At 45.5% G+C, this 25,329-nt stretch overlaps 1 protein-coding gene across 1 annotated transcript in view; it reads right to left on the minus strand.

Annotated features, from left to right (window-relative positions):
* Positions 1 to 25,329, minus strand: part of ZMAT4 (zinc finger matrin-type 4) — a 577,993-nt gene that overhangs the window by 116,975 nt on the left and 435,689 nt on the right. Inside the window, exon 6 of the mRNA XM_088449955.1 lies at positions 5,826 to 5,922. Within this exon, the coding sequence (XP_088306081.1) occupies positions 5,826 to 5,922 (97 nt within the window). The remainder of the gene's footprint in view (positions 1 to 5,825; positions 5,923 to 25,329) is intronic.

The following is a 25,329-nucleotide window of genomic DNA, read 5'->3' on the forward strand; positions in this document are numbered from 1 at the left end:
CTCCACACACACACGCACTAGTGTACTGCTATAGTGGCTGGTTATTCTCTGCAGTAGGAGTGCTTATTAGTGTCTCCACACACACTAGTGTACTGCTACAGTGGCTGGTTATTCTCTGCAGAAGGAGTGCTTATTAGTGTCTCCACACACACACACACTAGTGTACTGCTATAGTGCCTGGTTATTCTCTGCAGTAGGAGTGCTTATTAGTGTCTCCACACACACACACTGGTGTACTGCTATAGTGACTGGTTATTCTCTGCAGTAGGAGTGCTTATTAGTGTCTCCACACACACTAGTGTACTGCTATAGTGGCTGGTTATTCTCTGCAGTAGGAGTGCTTATTAGTGTCTCCACACACACACTAGTGTACTGCTATAGTGACTGGTTATTCTCTGCAGTAGGAGTGCTTATTAGTGTCTCCACACACACTAGTGTACTGCTATAGTGGCTGGTTATTCTCTGCAGTAGGAGTGCTTATTAGTGTCTCCACACACACACTAGGGTACTGCTATAGTGGCTGGTTATTCTCTGCAGCAGGAGTGCTTATTAGTGTCTCCACACACACACTAGTGTACTGCTGTAGTGGCTGGATATTCTCTGCAGTAGGAGTGCTTATTAGTGTCTCCAAACGCACTAGGGTACTGCTATAGTGACTGGCTATTCTCTGCAGTAGGAGTGCTTATTAGTGTCTCCACACACACTAGTGTACTGCTATAGTGACTGGTTATTCTCTGCAGTAGGAGTGCTTATTAGTGTCTCCACGCACACACACTAGTGTACTGCTATAGTGACTGGTTATTCTCTGCAGTAGGAGTGCTTATTAGTGTCTCCACGCACACACACTAGTGTACTGCTATAGTGACTGGTTATTCTCTGCAGTAGGAGTGCTTATTAGTGTCTCCACACACACTAGTGTACTGCTATAGTGGCTGCATATTCTCTGCAGTAGGAGTGCTTATTAGTGTCTCCACACGCACTAGGGTACTGCTATAGTGACTGGTTATTCTCTGCAGTAGGAGTGCTTATTAGTGTCTCCACACACACTAGTGTACTGCTATAGTGGCTGGTTATTCTCTGCAGTAGGAGTGCTTATTAGTGTCTCCACACACCACTAGTGTACTGCTATAGTGACTGGTTATTCTCTGCAGTAGGAGTGCTTATTAGTGTCTCCACACGCACTAGAGTACTGCTATAGTGGCTGGTTATTCTCTGCAGTAGGAGTGCTTATTAGTGTCTCCACACGCACTAGTGTACGCATATAGTGGCTGGTTATTCTCTGCAGTAGGAGTGCTTATTAGTGTCTCCACACACCACTAGTGTACTGCTATAGTGACTGGTTATTCTCTGCAGTAGGAGTGCTTATTAGTGTCTCCACACGCACTAGTGTACTGCTATAGTGGCTGCATATTCTGTGCAGTAGGAGTGCTTATTAGTGTCTCCACACACACACTAGTGTACTGCTATAGTGACTGGTTATTCTCTGCAGTAGGAGTGCTTATTAGTGTCTCCACACACACACACTAGTGTACTGCTATAGTGGCTGGTTATTCTCTGCAGTAGGAGTGCTTATTAGTGTCTCCACACACACACACTAGTGTACTGCTATAGTGACTGGTTATTCTCTGCAGTAGGAGTGCTTATTAGTGTCTCCACACACACACACTAGTGTACTGCTATAGTGGCTGGTTATTCTCTGCAGTAGGAGTGCTTATTAGTGTCTCCACACACACTAGTGTACTGCTATAGTGGCTGTTTATTCTCTAAAGTAGGAGTGCTTATTAGTGTCTCCACATGCACTAGTGTAGTGCTATAGTGGCAGGTTATTCTCTGCAGTAGGAGTGCTTATTAGTGTCTCCACACACACTAGTGTACTGCTATAGTGGCTGCATATTCTCTGCAGTAGGAGTGCTTATTAGTGTCTCCACACGCACTAGGGTACTGCTATAGTGACTGGTTATTCTCTGCAGTAGGAGTGCTTATTAGTGTCTCCACACACACTAGTGTACTGCTATAGTGACTGGCTATTCTCTGCAGTAGGAGTGCTTATTAGTGTCTCCACGCACACACACTAGTGTACTGCTATAGTGGCTGCATATTCTCTGCAGTAGGAGTGCTTATTAGTGTCTCCACACACACACTACTGTACTGCTATAGTGGCTGGTTATTCTCTGCAGAAGGAGTGCTTATTAGTGTCTCCACACACACACACACTAGTGTACTGCTATAGTGACTGGTTATTCTCTGCAGTAGGAGTGCTTATTAGTGTCTCCACACACACTAGTGTACTGCTATAGTGGTTGGCTATTCTCTGCAGTAGGAGCACTTATTAGTGTCTCCACACACACACACACTAGTGTACTGCTATAGTGGCTGGTTATTCTCTGCAGTAGGAGTGCTTATTAGTGTCTCCACACACACACTAGTGTACTGCTATAGTGACTGGTTATTCTCTGCAGTAGGAGTGCTTATTAGTGTCTCCACACACACTAGTGTACTGCTATAGTGGCTGGTTATTCTCTGCAGTAGGAGTGCTTATTAGTGTCTCCACACGCACTAGTGTACGCATATAGTGGCTGGTTATTCTCTGCAGTAGGAGTGCTTATTAGTGTCTCCACACACCACTAGTGTACTGCTATAGTGACTGGTTATTCTCTGCAGTAGGAGTGCTTATTAGTGTCTCCACACGCACTAGTGTACTGCTATAGTGGCTGCATATTCTGTGCAGTAGGAGTGCTTATTAGTGTCTCCACACACACACTAGTGTACTGCTATAGTGACTGGTTATTTTCTGCAGTAGGAGTGCTTATTAGTGTCTCCACACACACACACTAGTGTACTGCTATAGTGGCTGGTTATTCTCTGCAGTAGGAGTGCTTATTAGTGTCTCCACACACACACACTAGTGTACTGCTATAGTGACTGGTTATTCTCTGCAGTAGGAGTGCTTATTAGTGTCTCCACACACACACACTAGTGTACTGCTATAGTGGCTGGTTATTCTCTGCAGTAGGAGTGCTTATTAGTGTCTCCACACACACTAGTGTACTGCTATAGTGGCTGTTTATTCTCTAAAGTAGGAGTGCTTATTAGTGTCTCCACATGCACTAGTGTAGTGCTATAGTGGCAGGTTATTCTCTGCAGTAGGAGTGCTTATTAGTGTCTCCACACACACTAGTGTACTGCTATAGTGGCTGCATATTCTCTGCAGTAGGAGTGCTTATTAGTGTCTCCACACGCACTAGGGTACTGCTATAGTGACTGGTTATTCTCTGCAGTAGGAGTGCTTATTAGTGTCTCCACACACACTAGTGTACTGCTATAGTGACTGGCTATTCTCTGCAGTAGGAGTGCTTATTAGTGTCTCCACGCACACACACTAGTGTACTGCTATAGTGGCTGCATATTCTCTGCAGTAGGAGTGCTTATTAGTGTCTCCACACACACACTACTGTACTGCTATAGTGGCTGGTTATTCTCTGCAGAAGGAGTGCTTATTAGTGTCTCCACACACACACACACTAGTGTACTGCTATAGTGACTGGTTATTCTCTGCAGTAGGAGTGCTTATTAGTGTCTCCACACACACTAGTGTACTGCTATAGTGGTTGGCTATTCTCTGCAGTAGGAGCACTTATTAGTGTCTCCACACACACACACACTAGTGTACTGCTATAGTGGCTGGTTATTCTCTGCAGTAGGAGTGCTTATTAGTGTCTCCACACACACACTAGTGTACTGCTATAGTGACTGGTTATTCTCTGCAGTAGGAGTGCTTATTAGTGTCTCCACACACACTAGTGTACTGCTATAGTGACTGGCTATTCCCTGCAGTAGGAGTGCTTATTAGTGTCTGCACACACACACACTAGCGTACTGCTATAGTGACTGGTTATTCTCTGCAGTAGGAGTGCTTATTAGTGTCTCCACACGCACTAGTGTACTTCTATAGTGACTGGTTATTCTCTGCAGTAGGAGTGCTTATTAGTGTCTGCACACACACTAGTGTACTGCTATAGTGACTGGTTATTCTCTGCAGTAGGAGTGCTAATTAGTGTCTCCACACACGCACTAGTGTACTGCTATAGTGACTGGTTATTCTCTGCAGTAGGAGTGCTTATTAGTGTCTCCACACACACACACTAGTGTACTGCTATAGTGACTGGTTATTCTCTGCAGTAGGAGTGCTTATTAGTGTCTCCACACACACACTAGTGTACTGCTATAGTGACTGGTTATTCTCTGCAGTAGGAGTGCTTAGTAGTGTCTCCACACGCACTAGTGTACTGCTATAGTGACTGGTTATTCTCTGCAGTAGGAGTGCTGATTAGTGTCTCCACACGCACTAGGGTACTGCTATAGTGACTGGTTATTCTCTGCAGTAGGAGTGCTTATTAGTGTCTCCACACACACTAGTGTACTGCTATAGTGGCTGGTTATTCTCTGCAGTAGGAGTGCTTATTAGTGTCTCCACACACACTAGTGTACTGCTATAGTGACTGGTTATTCTCTGCAATAGGAGTGCTTATTAGTGTCTCCACATGCACTAGTGTACTGCTATAGTGGCTGGTTATTCTCTGCAGTAGGAGTGCTTATTAGTGTCTCCACACACACTAGTGTACTGCTATAGTGACTGGTTATTCTCTGCAATAGGAGTGCTTATTAGTGTCTCCACACGCACTAGTGTACTGCTATAGTGGCTGGTTATTCTCTGCAGTAGGAGTGCTTATTAGTGTCTCCACACACACTAGTGTACTGCTATAGTGACTGGCTATTCTCTGCAGTAGGAGTGCTTATTAGTGTCTCCACACACACACTAGGGTACTGCTATAGTGACTGGTTATTCTCTGCAGTAGGAGTGCTTATTAGTGTCTCCACACACACACTAGGGTACTGCTATAGTGACTGGTTATTCTCTGCAGTAGGAGTGCTTATTAGTGTCTCCACACACACATTAGTGTACTGCTATAGTGGCTGGTTATTCTCTGCAGTAGGGGTGCTTATTAGTGTCTCCACACACACACACACTAGTGTACTGCTATAGTGACTGGTTATTCTCTGCAGTAGGAGTGCTTATTAGTGTCTCCACACACACACTAGTGTACTGCTATAGTGACTGGTTATTCTCTGCAGTAGGAGTGCTTATTATTGTCTCCAAATGTGTACATAGAGCAACCTTCATCATTGGTATTGGCACTTACACATACCGCATGCCTGGTGTGAACGATCCGTATGAAATAGTCGTTCCCTCTGCATATGCGCAGCTCGGAATAGGACGCAACTCTGGCTACATACCCACAAAACTCCCCTGACACTCGCACGAGACAGGTCCACCCAGATGCTGCCCATCAGCGCATATTTCATGTGCGGAGAGAAACGTCCGAGGTGCGCTCGGAGGCAGGCAGATATACACAGGATGGCTACATAAGCACTAGGGTAACATTCGCTAGATGTGTGCACATCACAATCTGGCCCATTGTGTGTACTCTGCTCAGCTAAGTTGTAATATAAGACACATAGTTACACTGTAATGTAGAATAGGATACAAATTTATAGCTATAACATTACATATAAAACATAAACTAATGTCAATGCTAGCAGCCGATCTAAACAGACACACATTAACCTGAGAATAAGGAGCAGAAAGCCAGCTTGTTGGATGTGACCTGATGTACGTTTTGCCACGGTAATACTTTGCCAAAGCACGGCGGTGGAAATCCAAGGTGCGCTTCCGAACAGTCCTCCATAACATTCTGTATGACATATCGCTCAATGTGAGCATTATGCTCTGCTCTGTATATATACGGATTTAAATTGTCACTTACTTGTTTTGATGCCGCGCCCCCTTCAGGTGTGCGTGATACTGCTCAACCGAATTTAGCACCATGTTGCAGGTGTTACATGAGTAGCTGTTCCGTAATGCTGCAGAGGGGAGACACAAGAAAACAGGAAGACTAAGTACATCTCACACACAGCGGCAAATGTCCGATCATCAAAGGACCAGTATACTTGTATAAGCTCAGCGAACATGAATAAGCAACTTAGACCTCAGCACTAGGCTGATGCGCTGTGGTCTCTAGCGGGGATCGCTGCATGGGGAAGTTCCCCCTCTCCAGCTGATGAGATGTTCATACATCTCATCCAATTCAAGGTTCTCACACTCACTTACAAAGCCCTCTCCCATTCCTCCCCCATTTACGTCTCTGATCTCATCTCCCTTCACTCTCCTGCCCGCCCTCTTCGTTCACTTAATACACGCCGCTTTTAGTGCTAACTGATTACTTCCTCCCACTCCTGCCTCCAAGATTTTGCCGGCGCTGATCCCCACCTTTGGAACTCCCTGCCTCTCCCCATCAGACTCTCCACCTCACTACAATCATTCAAACAAGCTCTTAAGACCCACTACTTCATTAAAGCCTTCCAGCTCTCATCCTAACTTGCTGCTATATCTTCCTTCCTCCCCTCCTACCCCATCTGTGTCACTCCTGTTTGTCTGACCCTCCCTTTTAGAATGTAAGCTGTAATGAGCAGGGCCCTCTATCCTCTTGTGCTTCTCCTTACTGTATTTTCATTTATATCTTACTCCCCACTAGGGCAACTAACACTTGACTGCTTATGAGTGTAGAGGTCGCTAACAGGGCCGCCATCAGAGTGGGACTGCGGGGACTCCAGTCCCAGGCCCGGAGAGGGAGGGGGCCCGGGTAGCAGTGTGAAATGCAGTGATGTGCGGTACCGCACATCACTGGTGGAATGCATCCGGGGGAAGCCAAAGAAGAAAAGAGACTTGGTGACATTTACAACATGGAGCCGGCACCGAGCCAATCACAGCTCGCGGAATGGAAGCCAGCCAATCAGCAGCTGATTGGCTATAGTTCCGCAAGCCAATCACAGCTGATTGGCTGGCTGCCATTCCGCGAGCTGTGATTGGCTTGCGACCATCTCCATGTATTAAATTCCACCGAGACTCTTCATCTCCTCTTCTCTGGCTGCTGCGGTGTATTCCACGCGGTACTGCACATCACTCTACGCTGGCTGTCCTCTGAGCTCCCAGTCACGGAGATGGCCGAGTGTCCAGGTAAGTTTGGGCTCTGTTGTAGGGAGGGAGTGCCTAATTTATGTTTGGTGTATGTATATGCATATACATACACCAAACAACAGGCGGCACTCAGTCAATTAGATGTCACTACACAGCATCTATACTATACTTTGCTGTGTTGTGACATTTAATTGACTGACTGCCGCCTGTTGTTTGGTATATTTGGGATCCACAGAGTGAGGATTCCTAGCTGGGCACCGGCATTGTAATATCATCTATTCGGAGTGCCTGAATTGGAATATATATATATAGATAGATAGATAGATAGATAGATAGATATATATATATATATATATATATATAATCACACACATACATGTGGGTAAGTGCTGTTACATCACTTGCTGTGCTGACTCTTACATTTGCATGCTTTTCATTTAATATAGCTAAGCACCAGAGGCTTTTTTTGTGTGTGTATAAAAAAGGGAAGACTAAAATAACACATCCTAGATCTGAATGAATGATATATTCTTATTAAATACTTTGTTCTTTACATAGTTGAATGTGCTGACACCAAAATCACACAAAAATTATGATTGGAAATCAAATTTATTAACCCATGGAGGTCTGGTTTTGGAGCCACACTCAAAATTAAAGTGGAAAAACACACTACAGGCTGCTCCAACTTTGATGTAATGTCCTTAAAACAAGTCAAACTGAGGCTCAGTAGTGTGTGTGGCCTCCACGTGCCTGTATGACCTCCCTACAACGCCTGGGCATGCTCCTGCTGAGGTGGCGGATGGACTCCTGAGGGATCTCCTCCCAGACCTGGACTAAAGCATCTGCCAACTCCTGGACAGTCTGTGGTGCAACGTGGCGTTGGTGAATGGAGCGAGACATGACATCCCAGATGTGTTCAATTGGATTCAGGTCTGGGGAACGGGTGGGCCAGTCCATAGCATCAATGCCTTCGTCTTGCAGGAACTGCTCACACACTCGAGCCACATGAGGTCTAGCATTGTCTTGCATTAGGAGGAACCCAGGGCCAACCGCACCAGCATATGGTCTCACAAGGGGTCTGAGGAGCTCATCTCGGTACCTAATGGCAGTCAGGCTACCTCTAGCGAGCACATGGAGGGCTGTGCGGCCCCCCAAAGAAATGCCACCCCACACCATTACTGACCCACTGCCAAACCGGTCATGCTGGAGGATGTTGCAGGCAGCAGAACGTTCTCCTTGACGTCTCCAGACTCTGTCACGTCTGTCACATGTGCTCAGTGTGAACCTGCTTTCATCTGTGAAGAGCACAGGGCGCCAGTGGAGAATTTGCCAATCTTGGTGTTCTCTGGCAAATGCCAAACGTCCTGCACGGTGTTGGGCTGTAAGCACAACCCCCACCTGTGGACGTCGGGCCCTCATACCACCCTCATGGAGTCTGTTTCTGACTGAGCAGACACATGCACATTTGTGGCCTGCTGGAGGTCATTTTGCAGGGCTCTGGCAGTGCTCCTCCTGTTCCACAAAGGCGGAGGTAGCGGTCCTGCTGCTGGGTTGTTGCCCTCCTACGGCCTCCTCCACGTCTCCTGATGTACTGGCTTGTCTCTTGGTAGCGCCTCCATGCTCTGGACACTACGCTGACAGACACAGCAAACCTTCTTGCCACAGCTCCCATTGATGTGCCATCCTGGATGAGTTGCACTACCTGAGCCACTTGTGTGGGTTGTAGACTCCGTCTCATGCTACCACTAGAGTGAAAGCACCGCTAGCATTCAAAAGTTACCAAAACATCAGCCAAAAAGCATAGGAACTGAGAAGTGGTCTGTGGTCACCACCTGCAGAACCACTCCTTTATTGGGGGTGTCTTGCTAATTGCCTATAATTTCCACCTACTGTCTATTCCATTTGCATAACAGCATGTGAAATTGATTGTCAATCAATGTTGCTTCCTAAGTGGACAGTTTGATTTCACAGAAGTGTGAATGACTTGGAGTTACATTGTGTTGTTTAAGTGTTCCCTGTATTTTTTGGAGCAGTGTGTGTGTGTATATATATATATATATATATATATATATATATACACACACACACACACACACACACACACACACACACACACACACACGGAAAACATCTGGTGCTTAGATATATTAAACTAAAAACATGCAAATAAAAATGTCAGCACAGCAAGTAATGTAACAGAATTTACGAACGAATAATCTGGGGCGGGGGGCCCTGCCTAATTTGTCAGTATTGGGCTCCACCATTTCTGATGGCAGCCCTGGTCGCTAATATAGCTATGTTTATTATCCATGTCCTGCTTTGTATTGTATTGTAAGTCGCTGGTTACTTATTTGTTTGTGTACTTTGTAAGGCGCTGCGGAACACTTGTGGCACCATATAAATAAATGATGATAATGATACATCTCATCGTTAGTGCCTCCTGCTTCGCCTTGGTAAAGAGGCGAAGCAGAAAGCGATATAGCGGTACTTAACGTGTCGCTATAATACATCTCCCCTAATATCCAATGTAGTCACCCACTTGAATGACTGAAGCGGCACTCCGGGACTTAGAAAAAGCAATTTACTGTAAAACACCAACGTTTCAGAGCCCTCCGGCTCTTTTGTCAAGGTACATTATATATATAATATGATCCAGCGTTTCTGGTGTACGCCGGAATTCAGGGTGTGATACACACTGTCAGCATGTCTCTATAGGTGATGTGACTTGGGTCTCCCCAGGTGAGTTTGCACTCCCCAGTGTACTTCGTGCACTTCTACAGTGTTCATTTGTCGGCACTGATAGATTGGGCTGTGTGGCTAGTTGATGACCTCATTAAACATGTTTATATCTCAGGTGTGATGTGGGTACTTATATGACTAGGGGGTTGGACTTTCCTTGTTGTAGGTGATTTGGGTGTCTGTACATGCACCGTTGTGTTGGTTGTGATTCCTGATGAAGGGTGAAAACATTTGAGCATTATAGCACCTTTAACAATATGTGAGTAATAAACAGCAACTTTTATATGCTTGAAGAAACCTGGATAGTGCCCCATTCTTCGTCTCCATGGTTTTATCTACGCAAGTGGATTTGGGAAGACACCTGAGTGATTGCTTAATCTATTGAAGATGTGAGTGCGGCCTAACTTTGGATATATATGTATATATATATATATATATATATATATATACATATACACACACACACACATATATATATATATAACCGTTAACATCAAAAGCGGCGGCACTCAGGAGACTTGTGAAATAACTGATACGTTTATGTAACAGCAGTTATACCTTGACAAAGGGACGGGTGTGTCCCGAAACGTTGGTGTGGTGTCATGTAATAAGTTTACATAAACGTATCAGTCATTTCACAAGTCTCCTGAGTGCCGCCTCTTGCTTTCAACGGTTATCTACATCATTTATATCCGGAGCCATCGACTGTTTGGGGTGAGTGCCGGTCCGCAAAGAAAGTTATACAGGTTGAGTCTCTCATATATTCTCATATATCTCAAATATTCCGAAATACGGAATTTTTTTGGCATGACTCAGATAATGAACCTTTGATTTTTGATGGTTCGATCTACACAAACTTTGTCTAAGGCACAAATTATTAAAAATATTGTATAAAATTAATTTCAGGCTGTGTGTATAAGGTATATATGTAACATAAATGAATTTCATTTCTGTACACAAACATTGTTTGAGCCACAAAATTATTGAAAATATTGTATAAAATTACATGCAGGCTGTGTGTATAAGATGTATATAACACATAAATGCATTCTGTGTGTATATTTGGGTCCTATTCCCAAGATATATAATTATGGTATGTAGTTATTCCAAAATCCGGAATATTCAGTTATCCAAAATACCTCTGGTCCCAAGCATTTTGGATATGGGAGACTCAACCTGTATAATATATATATAAATATATATATATATATATATATATAAATATATATATATATATAAATATATATATATATATATATATTAAACTGAAAGATTGTAATACATTTTAATCATTTACTTGGTTTACTTGCTAATTTGTCTGTATCAAAAGCGCGTACAATTACTACAAGTATATTATTATAGACACCCTTAAACAATTACTAAACTTTTTTATGACCACAGTTTATTAAATTAGTACTTTTACAGAGTGTACAATCATATACAGTTTGGCAATGCGTCATTCAGTTTCTCACTTTTGCATTAATGAAATTCACCCTTTTAGGGACATGATTTTTCCAGTTGCTTGCTCCAAAATGAATATGTTAAAAAAAAACGTAACCCTATGCGTTTTGTCTAACAAGACTTCTTCAGGGGTTATCCTTTACATCACAGGTTCTCAAATGCAGTCCTCAAGGCTCGCCAACAGTTCAGGTTTTAAGGATAGCTATGGATGAACACAGGTGGCTTAATTAGTACCTCAGTCAAATTGATTTAACCACCTGTGCTCAACCACTGATATCTCTAAAACCTGTACTGTTGGGGAGCCTTAAGGATCGCGTTTGGGAACCTCTGCTTCACAATGAAGGTAATACAAACAACATACATAAATCTTGTAAAATTCAGGAAATATCAGCAAGGAATGGATCAGTAATTCCCTGAATAAGATCAGGAGCACAATGGAGCATAAAACACACCTGTTATAGGCCGTATTATATACACTGTTAAAATAAAGGCTTAAGGTGGCAAAATAAACTCAGGCAAAGCAATAATTCAGGTGAATTCACCATAATAACAGTCTCTGTGGGTTCAGGCTCTTCCTCTATGGATTAGGCAGAATTCTTAGCCTGGATATATATTGAGAAGCCCACAGGCAGAATGGCCACCTGGACTGAGACATCGGAACCACTTTACCTGTGTACGGGATTGCAGACGCAGGCTATGGCATGCCCCCCCCCAAATTTTTTGCCACCATTCCCTGTTACATCCCCCAAACGGTCTCTGAATGTCAGTCACTTTATGAAGGAGACCTCAATATGAGTGGCATCACAGATGTACCTTGGCGCCTGCGCTGTGCAACTATGGCACATGCGTAGTCAACCGATAATCACTCAACTGCAGCAAATATGGGAATAGTGCATGTCTCTGATTCAGGCCCAGCGTCATTGTTACACGTCTGGGTGAGGAGAGAAGTCAGTAACTTTTGCTTGTTATATCCAACAAACATTCCAGCAAACCGCTCATTTAAAAGAACGCAATTATGAACTTTACAAAAAATAAGAGGCTAAAATACCTGTTTATTCTCTGTTTTACTAAGTTATAGTGCAACGCGTGGCTGATTGTATCACAGGAGATCTGATGCTGCATCCTAGGACGCAGCACTCGGATCTGCGACGCAGTGAGGAGGCCTCTATTTACCCCAGACACCTCCTGCTACATTAGCAAATTAAGTTGTATGGTATAGCACAGCCGCTTCCCTGCAGCTGACCGTACAACAGTGAAGCAGGCCCGGGGCAGATGAATGAAGCTCTGAGAAGTGATAAAGTGCAGAGTGTTAAACGACCAACCAATCAGCTCCCAACTGTCATTTTTTAAACACAGGGCTGTATTCAATTAGCGTCGAAAAATGGGTGGTTTTTTTGCCATTGTCGAAAATGGCTGTTTTACGCGGAAAAAAAAAAAGGCGAAATTTTAGACAAAAAAACTGCAAAATCCCTATTTTTGGCTAAAAATGTGGGGTTTCTTTCAGAACCCTTTGGACACTCCCCCTAATGATAAATAACCGGAAAAAAAATCCTAAACTGCTCACTTTTACCCGCTTATTTTGTATCTTATGGGGGTTTTTTTTATGCAAATGTAAAGCACTTTGGGGCAAACGTATGAAAAGTGATAAGGTGCAGAGTGATAAACGACCAACCAATCAGTTCCCAACTGTTACAGGGGGCCGTATTCAATTAGCGGCAAAACCTGACGTTTTTTTCGGCATTGTCGAAAACGGCTGTTTCTCGCAAAGAAAAAAAATTGCAACATTTTCACCAAAAACAGGCGAAAATGGAAAAAAAGAAACTGGAAAAAAAGTTTTCTCCATCCCAGACCAGGAGAAAAAAAAAGCAAAATCCCTATTTTTGGCTAAAAACGTGGGGATTTCTTTCAGAATCCTTTGGACACTCCCTCTAATGATAAATGACCAAAAAACCAAAAAAAAATTTCGTAAGTCGCTTACTTTAGCGAAAAACGGGCGCAAATTTTGGGCAAAATAAAAATAGTTGAAAATGGTTTTGACGTATTGGGTCTGATTTTTCGGGTGGCGGTACGGATGTGTCAAGTGTTCGCGGTCGCAGCAGGTGGTTTTTTTAACCATTGAGTAATGGATCCCAGCGGTCGGGATGCCGACGGTCAGAATACCGACGCCTGAAGGTAAATACCCCTTAAATGCTTGAGCAAACAAATTGTCAAGTCTTGTCTGTTTTTGAGGGTTTCTAGAGCAGAGGTGGGTTGCAGACTCCGCTACTGCACTCATCCACTCCTGGAGCACAGCTAGACAGCCATTTAGGATTTGTATTGGGTTCTAGGAGTCGATTACTATTTATAGTTATGATATATACTGGAAATATGAAAAAGGCTATGTAAAAAAAAAAAAGTCTTCACAGCTAAATATTATCTACAGTAGGCGTATTATAATTTAAAGTTTCCTGAAGGAACATGCAATACGCATCTGTTTTGCAAACGGATCTTGCAATGTTTCACAACGTGCATGCATCAGGGCAGAACATACGTAACTACGAGCAACTGCGGACGAGTCAGAGTCGTATCTCTGGGGGGTAGACAAATATGGCAGAAAACCACACTCGCACAGATTTACAGCTCTCAGCATGTCATGAGATGGCAGAGTTGGAGAAGAATGGGGGATACTACAGCCAATAGAGCAGATGAGGCTCAAGAGTGTATTTCCAAAACGCCTCTGCTCAACTACATCAAATTATCTCTACATAACTATTTATCATTAATAACAACCGGAAGAAACAAATATTTTGTTGACATGAGAATGACAACATGGTCGTCGACACTGATAAACTGTCCACATGATTAGAATGTAGACAAAAATGTTCCTAGTGGTCTTGTGGTGACTTACCTGTTACGGTGGATTTGGCGGCTCCAGCTGTGTCTTTCGAGTGCGGCAATGATGTCAGGATGACTTCTGGCCAATCCTGTGCGTCTTCCAGCAGTGATTACAACTAACCCTGGTCCTATCCCTCCTCCTAGTGCCTGACCTTAACCTCCCCTCCCATAGCCTAACCCTCCTCCTAGTGCCTGACCCTAACCTCCCCTCCCATAGCCTGAACCTAACCTCCCCTCCCATAGTCTAACCCTAACCCTGTCCTCTTGCAACCTGACCATAACCATCAGGGCCGGCCCAAGACTGAATTTTTTGGTAAGCGAATATAGATTTGAGAGCCCCTTATATGTATGATAATTGCGTGATTTAAATTCAGATGAAATATTGGTCCCGGACTCCAGGCACACTTGATAATAATAATTGTATAGTTTGTAATAATCTAGTTCTATATGGAATAGAAATAGATTTATGGGTTTCTTTTCAGAAGATTTCCAATAAGGCCAGATGTTGCCATAGGCATTATGGGTGGCAGACAGGTAAAGCTGAGAAAATTAGAAAATGTAACTTCATGTAAATGAGTCAAGAGGTGAGGATAAATGATGTAGGGCCTGGCACTACATCCAGCTCTGTGACACATAGCTACAAATGATGTGAGTATTGGATAAAGGTGACCCAGTTATGCCCCAGGTTCAGGATAATACTGTGACAATACACAAGGTGAATCTTTATATCAAAAGACCAGTTTTATATAAAAAAAAACATGTCATGAACACTCATAACAATATGGAAATGTGCAACTTTTGTTTAAAGTTACATAAATTAAGATCGAAATAGCCCCCGTCATATACAAGTAATGCACACCCCCACCCCCCATACACAAAATGTGACAGTACCCCACCCCCTCTATACAAAGTGTGACAGTACCCCACCCCCCTCTACACAAAATGTGACAGCACCCCACCCCCTCTACACAAAGTGTAACAGTACCCCACCCCCTCTACACAAAGTGTAACAGTACTCCCGCCCCCTCTACACAAAGTGTCACAGTACCCCCACCCTCTCTACACAAAGAGTATCAGTACCCCCCCCCTCTACACAAAGTGTAACAGTACCCCCGCCCCCTCTACACAAAGTGTAACAGTTCCCCCACCCCCTCTATACAAAGTGTGACAGTACCCCCACCCCCTCTACACAAAGTGTAACAGTACCCCACCCCCTCTACACAAAGTTTAACAGTACTCCCGCCCCCTCTACACAAAGTGTAACAGTACCCCCACCCTCTCTACACAAAGAGTATCAGTACCCCCCCTCTACACAAAGTGTAACAGTTCCCCCGCCCCCCTCTACACAAAGTGTAACAGTTCCCCCGCCCCCCTCTACAAAGTGTAACAGTACCCCCGCTCCCTCTACACAAAGTGTAACAGTACCCCCACCCCCTCTACACAAAGTGTAACAGTACCCCCCACCCCCCATACACAAAGTGTAACAGTACCCCCACCCCCATACACAAAGTGTAACAGTACCCCATCCCCTCTACACAAAGTGTGACAGTACCCCCACGCCCTCTAGACAAAATGTAACGCATTTTTACCCTTGATGCATCTCGCCTGCGGTGGGTAACGCCATCTTCCTGATGGCGTTACCCATAGAAGCCTATGGGATTCTCTCCGCAGAGTGCTGATAGAGGGATCCAATCAGATCCATCCCAGCAGCCCCCGAGTCGCGTGCGTCTTTCTGCGCATGCGCAGAAGGACGGAGGGGCTTCTGTGTCGTAGACCCGGAAGTCCCTCCAATGCAAAGGGCCGCTCTTACTGACAGAGCAGCCCTTTGCGGGATCATCATGCATACCGACGTTAACAACGACGGAATGCTTGTGATGACCGGCGGAATGCTTTGCTAGTGCCATGCGTCATGCATCCCACCCATCTTTTAGTAGTAATCTTGACTACTCTCTGGGACAATACGGGAGACTCCCAAATTCCCTGACTCCTGTGACTGTAGAGCTATGGCCAAAAGTTTTGAGAATGACACAAGTATTGGTTTTCACAAAGTTTGCTGCTTCAGTGTTCTTAGACCTTTTTGTCAGATGTTACTATGGTATACTGAAGTACAATTACAAGCATTTCATAAGTGTCATAGGCTTTTACTGACAATTACATTAAGTTTATGCCGAGAGTCAATATTTGCAGTGTTGACCCTTCTTTTTCAAGACCTCTGCAATTCGCCCTGGCATGCTGTCAATCAACTTCTGGGCCACATACTGACTGATGGTCGCCCGTTCTTACCTAATCAATGCTTGGAGTTTGTCAGAATTTGTGGGTTTTTGTTTGTCCACCCGCCTCTTGAGGATTGACCATAAGTTCTCAATGGGATTAAGGTCTGAAGTTTCCTGGCCATGGACCCACAATTTTCGATGTTTTGTTCCCCTAGCCACTTAGTTATCACTTTTGCCTTATGGCAAGGTGCTCCATCATGCTGTAAAAGGCATTGTTCGTCACCAAACTGTTTTTGGATGGTTGAGAGAAGTTTCTCTTGGAGAATGTTTTGGTACCATCCTTTATTCATGTCTGTGTTCTTAGGCAACATTGTGAGTGAGCCCACTCTCTTGGCTGAGAAGCAACCCCACACATGAATTGTCTCAGGATGCTTTACTGTTGGCTTGTTACAGGACTGATGGTAGCGCTCACCTTTTCTTCTCCGGACAAGCGTTTTTCCAGATGCCCCAATCTAAAAGGGGATTCATCAGAGAAAATAACTTTACCCCAGACCTCAACAGTCCAATCCCTCAACCTTTTGCAGAATATCAGTCTGCCCCTGATGTTTTTCCTGGAGAGAAGTGGCTTCTTTGCTGCCCTCTTGACACCAGGCCATCCTCGCCTCACTGTGCGTGAAGATGCACACACAGCTGCCTGCTGCCATTCCTGAGCAAGCTCTGCACTGTTGGTGCCCCGATCCCGCAGCTGAATCAACTTTATGAGATGGTCCTGGCGCTTGCTGGACATTCTTGGGCGCCCTGAAGCCTTCTTCACAACTATTGAACCTCTCTCCTTGAAGTTCTTGATGATCCGATAAATGGTTGATTTAGGTGCAATCTTACTAGCAGCAATATTCTTGCCTGTGAAGCCCTCTTTGTGCAAAGCAATGATGACTGCACGTTTCCTTACAGATAACCATGGTTAACAGACGAAGAACAATGATTTGAAGCTCCACCCTCCTTTTAAAGCTTCCAGTCTGTTATTCTAACTCAATCATCATGTCCTCGTTAACACTCTCACCTGTGTTAACGAGAGAATTACTGACATAATGTCAGCTGGTCCTTTTGTGGCAGGGCTGAAATGCAGTGGAAATTTTGTTTTTGGGATCAAGGAGCTCATTCAGACCAGCTCGCTAACAAGCGATTGCTCGTTGCTGGCGACGATGTTTACAAATTTGCGCATGCGAATAGTAACACAAAGTGATCGCTCGCTAATACATAGTGGACGTGCTTATACCTTGCCGTGCTAGAGGCTGCCTTGACGCCACTTAGCTGAATTTCCATACGTGGGAGCGAGCAGCCACATCTAGCGAGCGGGTCTGAATCAGGTCATAAATTCATTGTCATGGTAAAGAGGCATTAATTGCAATTCATCTGATCACTCTTCATGACATTCTGGAGTATAAGCAAATTGCCATCATAAACACTGTAGCAGCAGACTTTGTGAAAACCAATACTAGTGTCATTCTCAAAACTTGTGGCCATGGCTGTAGAGCAGCCTTCTGGACTCTTTTGCAGTGGGCGGTTCAGGGGCGGGGAATCATGTCATTGTGGCCACACCCCTTACTGCACACTGTCAAAGTTTACAGCATTGTATAGTGTGGGTGGGGCTATGATGATACAATCTGCAGCACCACACCCCCTGGCCCCTTCCACCTTGATGTCACCTTCTACTTTAATAAAAGATTGCATGTGTGTTTAGTACTTATATGTACAGTAACAAGGATTAATACAGTAAGGAGTATATTTACCAAAGTGAGAGTTTTTAGAAATAGAGATGTTGCCCATAGCAGCCAATCAGATTCTACTTGACATTTTACTAGCACCTTCTAGAACAGTGGTTGGGGAACAGGGGTAAATTACCCCACATGGGGTAAAAATAAAATTCCTTGGGGTAATGGACGGACAGCCGGGCATGCTTCATATGCATGCCCGGCTGTGCCGCAGGGAGGCTCTAAACCTGACGCCCGGCTCCTTCCCTGCAGCGCCGCCGGAGGCTGGAGTTCTCTTCTGAACTCCAGCTTCCGCCTCTCCCCATGCGCACTATGGGAGAGACGTCATGACATGTCTCCCATAGTTCCGAGGAGCAGCCGGGCGGACAGGACGGTGGCGGATGTACAAGCAGCACTACAGGGGCATTATATGGGGGCACTACTGCAGGGGCATTATATGGGGGCACTACTATAGGGACACTATATGGGGGCACTACTACAGGGGCATTATATGGGGGCACTACTACAGGGACACTATATGGGGGCACTAATACAGGGGCATTATATGGCGGCACTACTACAGGGACACTATATGGGGGCACTACTACAGGGGCATTATATGGGGGCACTACTACAAGGGCATAACTAGGGGGTACTACTACAGGGGCATTATATGGGGGCACTACTACGGGGGCATTATATGGTGGTACTACTACAGGGGCATAACTAGGGGGGCACTACTACAGGGGCATTATATGGGGGCACTACTACAGGGGGCATAACTATGGGTGCACTACTACAGGGGCGTTATATGGTGGCACAACTACAGGGGCATTATATGTGGGCACTACTACAGGGGGCATTACTATGGGGCACTACTACAGGGGCATTATATGGTGGCACTACTACAGGGGCATAACTAGGGGGGCACTACTACAGGGGCATAACTAGGGGGGCACTACTACAGGGGCACTACTACACGGGCATAACTATGGGGGCACTACTACAGGGGCATAACTATGGGGGCACTACTACAGGGGCATAACTATGGGGGCACTACTACAGGGGCATTATATGGGGGCACTGCTACAGGGGCATAACTATGGGGGCACTACTACAGGGGCATTATATGGGGACACTACTATAGGATTTCCTTCCTTTCAAATCAAGGGGGTAACGTCGGCGTATCTAAATATATTTTGGGGTAAAAGTTCCCTGACCCCTGTTCTAGAAGATAATAGCTAGAATCTGATTGGTTGCTACGGGCAACATCTCCACTTCTAAAAACTCTCACTTTAATAAATTTACCCCTAAGAGTAATATACAGTATGCACTGGCTAATTGAGCAATGGCAGCATTATATAGCATCATGTCCCTCCAACAACAGAACTGCATAGCTCCCACATTACAGTCATCAAGTTTATGCAGATGAAATAAGATGGACGGTGTGTGTAATATATGTCTATGGTTAGAATGCCACTGTGTAGCTAGAGCTTAGAAAACAATAGATGAAGAAATAAACACCAGCTATCAAACTATGGGCACAGATTGATTACACAGAGCGGCCTCCTCCCTCCATTTCTCCAAGCTGTCATCTTGTCCTGAAATAATAAGTGACGTGCGGCCTTTGCTTGCATTACACTGTTGTATAAATCACAGCAGATGCCAAGGACATTACTTTTCCTGTCAGTCTCTGGCTGCCTATTACACGGAGAGAGCAATTGCGGCCTTAGCACGGGTGCCGATACTGAACACTAAGCAACTCTATTTTTTTGATGACAGCGGCATACAATATAATGGGAGGGATCTGTGTCATTTATTTTTAGCCGCGATCAATTATAACGTTCCCTTAAGGGAAGCTGCCGCTAAAAATACGGTTTGCTAATACGTATGAGATGAGCTTGTTATTGGGCCTGATCCAATGACGGGGGCTATTGCGCAGGAGCTGCCACTTTGTACGCCGTGGCTGTGCAATGATAAGCTAATGCCGTAGGAGGCGTCTTGTGTAAATAGACGACCTCCTGCTGGCTTCTGTGATCCGCTGCTGCGTCCGAGTGTGCGGCCATCAGATCACTTGCGTGAACATCGCCCATCTGGGTGTCCCTCGAGTTACTCGGGATGGCCATGAAAGTCACGCAGTCGGGGCCAGTGAAGCTGCGTCTGGCACTGGTCTCGGCGCGCCTCAAAAATGGGTTGGCAGATGCAGATTTCTGGCCTCTTGCGTGACCAGGCGGCGGCCAGTCTGTGGGAAGCATCAGCGATGGTGACCCCAGCATGTGGTGTCAGTCGCCGCGCAGGGTTTGCCAATGCGGGGGGTCTGACACCTCCTTCTGCGTTTGCATCTGAGATGGACGGATTTGCAGCGCTGCTTGTGTGCGTTTGTGTAAATCTGCCCATCAGGCCCGAAGTGGACAATTCAATTAGGATTTAGAAATTTGTGTTGAATCCAATTCGCAAACAATTATCGCTACAAAACCGGGGGGGGCAGTGATGTATGGTAAGGTGAGGTAGAGCCTTTCCTGTCATACTTATGTGCATACACACGCTCAGATCTGTCAGATGTACGATGAACGACTTGATCGATTTCAGACAGTATTAAAATAAATGAAATCGTCAAAATCTGACTGCAAACCATACTTGCCGACAATCAGTTCTCTCCTTCCGGGATGGAGCTGATTGTCGCCTAACGGCGGTGGGCGTGCCCGGCTATGACATCACATTTGGGGGCGGAGCCACATGATCACGTCATCGTGGCCCCACCCCCTCTTCACAATGCCATCATTTTCGGCATTGTGAAGCAGGGGGCGGGGCCATGATGACGCGATTCAGCGCGAATCGCGACACTGTGGCCCCCCCGCTGCAGGGGGTTTGATACTAACTCTGCGGGGGGTAGGGAGGGATGCCGGCTTCCGGGAGGCTTGCCTGCCTTTCCTGGGGGCCGGGAGCGGTACCCGAAAATCGGGAGGCTCCCGGCCAAATCGGGAGGGTAGGCAAGCCTGCTGCAAACACATACGATGTCAGATATCATTATCTGACATGCGGGGACGCTCACTGATCATCGTTGCAGGTTCACATGTCAGATTTTCTTTCAGATATGGATGATTGAAAGATTTTTTAAATCGTTATCGTTCATATCTGACAACAAATCTGACCGTGCGTATGCACCATTAGGTATACTCCAGAGTTTTGACTATAAAAATTCTAAGAAAAATGTAAAGAAAATATTATAAATATCTCATTTGTATTATTCTAATCATTTTATAGTCAAAACTCTGGTGTACAAAGTGTATGGTAGGTGAGGCGCTGCCTCCCCTGTCTACCTATTCCGCACATCCCTGATCGAAACTCACCAAATTTCCAGCACTACACTATATAATGCTGCACCTTTGTATAATGCCCACATGAACCCTCCAGTTGATATATGTATCTGTAAATCCGGCTCTGAAACTAGCCAGTGCCTTCCCAGCCATTTACCTCACTGCACGTCACTGCCAGTGCCTCCCCAGCCATTTACCTCACCGCACGTCACTGCCAGTGCCTCTCCAGCCATTTACCTCACCGCACGTCACTGCCAGTGCCTCCCCAGCCATTTACCTCACCGCACGTCACTGCCAGTGCCTCCCCAGCCATTTACCTCACCGCACGTCACTGCCAGTGCCTCCCCAGCCATTTACCTCACCGCACGTCACTGCCAGTGCCTCCCCAGCCATTTACCTCACCGCACGTCACTGCCAGTGCCTCCCCAGCCATTTACCTCACCGCACGTCACTGCCAGTGCCTCCCCAGCCATTTACCTCACCGCACGTCACTGCCAGTGCCTCCCCAGCCATTTACCTCACCGCACGTCACTGCCAGTGCCTCCCCAGCCATTTACCTCACCGCACGTCACTGTTTTGTGCACACCTCCATGAGCAGGTGAAAAGTCCTGATTTTAAGGACTCCACCACAACCCATGAATGATAATGCATCTGTATGGGTTTAGTAAAATATGGCCAATGGTTTTGTGTTTTTTCCAAAGGGACATGTACAGTATCAGTATCAGTATGTTGAGTTGCTGAATTGCTGAGAACTTAATGGATGGGTCTTTTTCAACTTTTAACAATCGTTTTTTTAAAACATAAAAAATAACATTAGTGCCAATTTCATGTACCCCAAATTATTGTAAAGACTTGTATTTGCTGAAATACATTTGCTGTGTCATATTATTTATTATTATTGAAAAGTGTAATCATCGACCATTTTACACCTTTTAGGAAAATCCAGGACTAACAGCCTTCTATACTGTTCTGCTATCTTTTGTGGGATTCAGGGCGGTTTCCCCACTTAGAAAACAACAGATGAAGACAGAAAGCGTTGTAGCCAGATTTACGCACACATACATGAACCTTATCATACACCCACATATGAATCTTTTGTGCTAGTGGGAGATATGTGTGTGGCGATCTCTGCTAAGGGGATCTGTGTGTGTGTGTGTGTGTGGGGGGGGGTATCTGTGTGAGGGGTAAATCTGTGCAAGTAGGGCACTACTTGCACAGATCTCCCCTCTCACACAGAATCCCCCTGCCCCCCCACTCACAGATTCCCCTTAGCACAGATCCCCTCACACATGTCTCCCACTGGCACAAAAGATTTCCCCCCCCCACACACACACAGATCTCCTCCTAGCAGAGAACCTTCCTCACCTTTTTCTTCTTTGTGTTTCCTCTGCCTGCATATGCCAATTGGGTTCCGGACTATAGACTTAGACAGTAATTAGTTAGACAATGTCTAGATAGGCACCAGATGTTAGACAGTTAATAGTTAGACAAGGATAAAAGTTCGACACAGACAAAAGTCAGACACACTAAAGTTAGACATGTAAAAAGATCAACAGGGTCAAAAGTTCGACATGAAAAAAGATCGACACAAAAATGGTCGATACATTTAAAAAAAAATTTTTTTTTTTTAGGGTTAGGCACTTACTGGAGAGTTAGGGTTAGGCACTTACTGGAGAGTTAGGGTTAGGCACTTAACCCCACGGTTAGGCACTTACCCAGACGGTTAGGTTTAGGCACCAGGAGGGAGAATTAGGGTTAGGCACCAAGGGTAGGGTTATGGTGAAGATTAGGGCCAAAAAACGAAGAAAAAAATAATAATAATTGTCGACCATTTTTGTGTTGACCATTTTCATGTTGAACTTTTGACCCTGTCGACCTTTTAGACCTGTCGAACTTTTTACATGTCTAACTTTAATGTGCCTAACTTTTGTTTGTGTCTAACTTTTTTCCCTGTCTAACTATTGATTGTCTAACATCTGGTGTCTATCTAGACATTGTCTAACTAATTACTGTCTGTCTCTTATAACACACCCAGAAGATATTTCTAAGGCATAAATATCTTCTTTGTATTATTTTAAACATTTTTATAGTCACAACTCTGCAGTCTGAGAGGGAGTATGAGAGCATCCTCTGCCTCCCTGACTGCATGTCCCTGGCATTACCCTGGTTTAGCCTACTACCTTATGGTAATGCAAGAGATTGTGGAACTAGTGCAGGTGCAATCGGATACCAGTGCCAGCTGAGACACCAACAAGAACCATATAAACCAGTGTTGGCTAACCTTGACACTCCAGCTGTTATGGAACTACATAACCCAGCATGCACTGCTACAGTTTTTGCTATTAGGGCATGCTAAAACTGTGGCAGGGCATGCTGGGATATATAGTTCCACAACAGCTGGAGTGTCAAGGTTAGCCAACACTGATATAAACTGTTCATTTCATTTGTCTTTCTAAATATAATTTTTTAATGCTACTGTTTCTGGTGCATCACAGCAGCTGCAACAACTGCACGTCCACCCCTGGTACAGATTAACTTAAAAATAAAATGAATCTTATCCTACATATAATGGATGTGTCTGACAATCTGCTCTTATTTTCTGGGCTTTTTAAATATAATTGAAAAAAAAATGAAAAGTGTCAGCGACAGCTGTGAGAATGTACAGTGCCATTTCCTGCTGCTTGTGCTATAGCGGACTCTAGTACATTGCACCTGTGACTACATTATTTACATCTACTGTACTATCAGCCTGATTCAGCGTAGCTGCAATCCACTATACAGCTGCTGTGCACATATATGCAAATGTCGGTGCCGCTGGGATATGTATTGAGACAGGGCCGGCTCCAGGAGGAGCCACGCCCAGTGCAAGAACAGGACGGCGCCTGTTACTCCCCACTGTGTGCGTCCCAAAGGGGTGTGTTTTAATTTACATAGGCCACACCCCCTGCATGATGTTACTTGGGGGCATGCCTGTATGGCACGCCTCCCGTTTCACGTCAGGCTGGGGGCAAGCCCAGCACTCCATCAGCAGCTGGGCTGCCCCCAGCACTGAATGGACACATCCATTCAGCTTTGCCAGCACCACCGCGCTCTGTGGGACACTTTGGCCCGCGGGTGGAACTGTGGGACAGTGACCGAAAAACAGGACTGTCCCGCTGAAATTGGAACGATTGGTAGCGGTGCGCCCTCTATGGGGTGGTACCGCACTGGTCGAACGCCCCAAGAGCCGTCCCTGTATTTGGATGCCCACTGGTATCTTGGCAAATCCAAGCATCCGCGTGCAAAGACGCAGCAACAGTCGCGGATTGTTATACCCCTTTTCCACTCCCCAAAATACCCGGGTTATTGTCGTGTCAACCCGGGTAGTGGCTCAGCGGAAAAGGCTCCTAGGAAAAAATACCGGGTCGATTGACCTGGGATTTCTTCCTGGCTATCGAGCAGGGTTGTTAGCAGGCAAAACCCTGATCGGGCTCAGTGGAAGCGGGTTACCTGGGTCTTCCAACCCGAGACCAGTTTGCAGCACGTTGACTGGGTGGGATTTGGAAGCTGCCTGTGCGACAGTTGTCACCGGGGAGGGAGAGATTACAGCCTTCCCGTATGGTCCGGACCGTTCTGGTTTTTACTCCATCCCCGCTGTAATCTCTTCCTGCCTGTCTCCCCGGTGACAGCTGTGACATCACAGTCTCCTGAAAGGACTCCCAGCCGGGAAGGACCCTACCCCTGGTCACAGGTCCGCTCCGGCGTTCAGGGGAGAGCTGGAATGTCTGGCGCTTAGTGATAACATCATCTCCAAGCGTCGGCACTGCACACGTGGGCAGTGTGATTGGCGCCTACCCAGTGATTGGCGCCGCTTTGGAAATGGGGGTAAATCCCAGGTCTGGCCCATCTTGGAACCGTGTTCTACATCCCGGGTCAGACCCGGGATTTTGGTGGAAAAG

Source organism: Taudactylus pleione, unplaced genomic scaffold (genome assembly GCF_031769625.1).
Source record: "Taudactylus pleione unplaced genomic scaffold, aTauple2 ptg000502l, whole genome shotgun sequence".
Taxonomy (NCBI): Eukaryota; Metazoa; Chordata; class Amphibia; order Anura; family Myobatrachidae; genus Taudactylus; species Taudactylus pleione.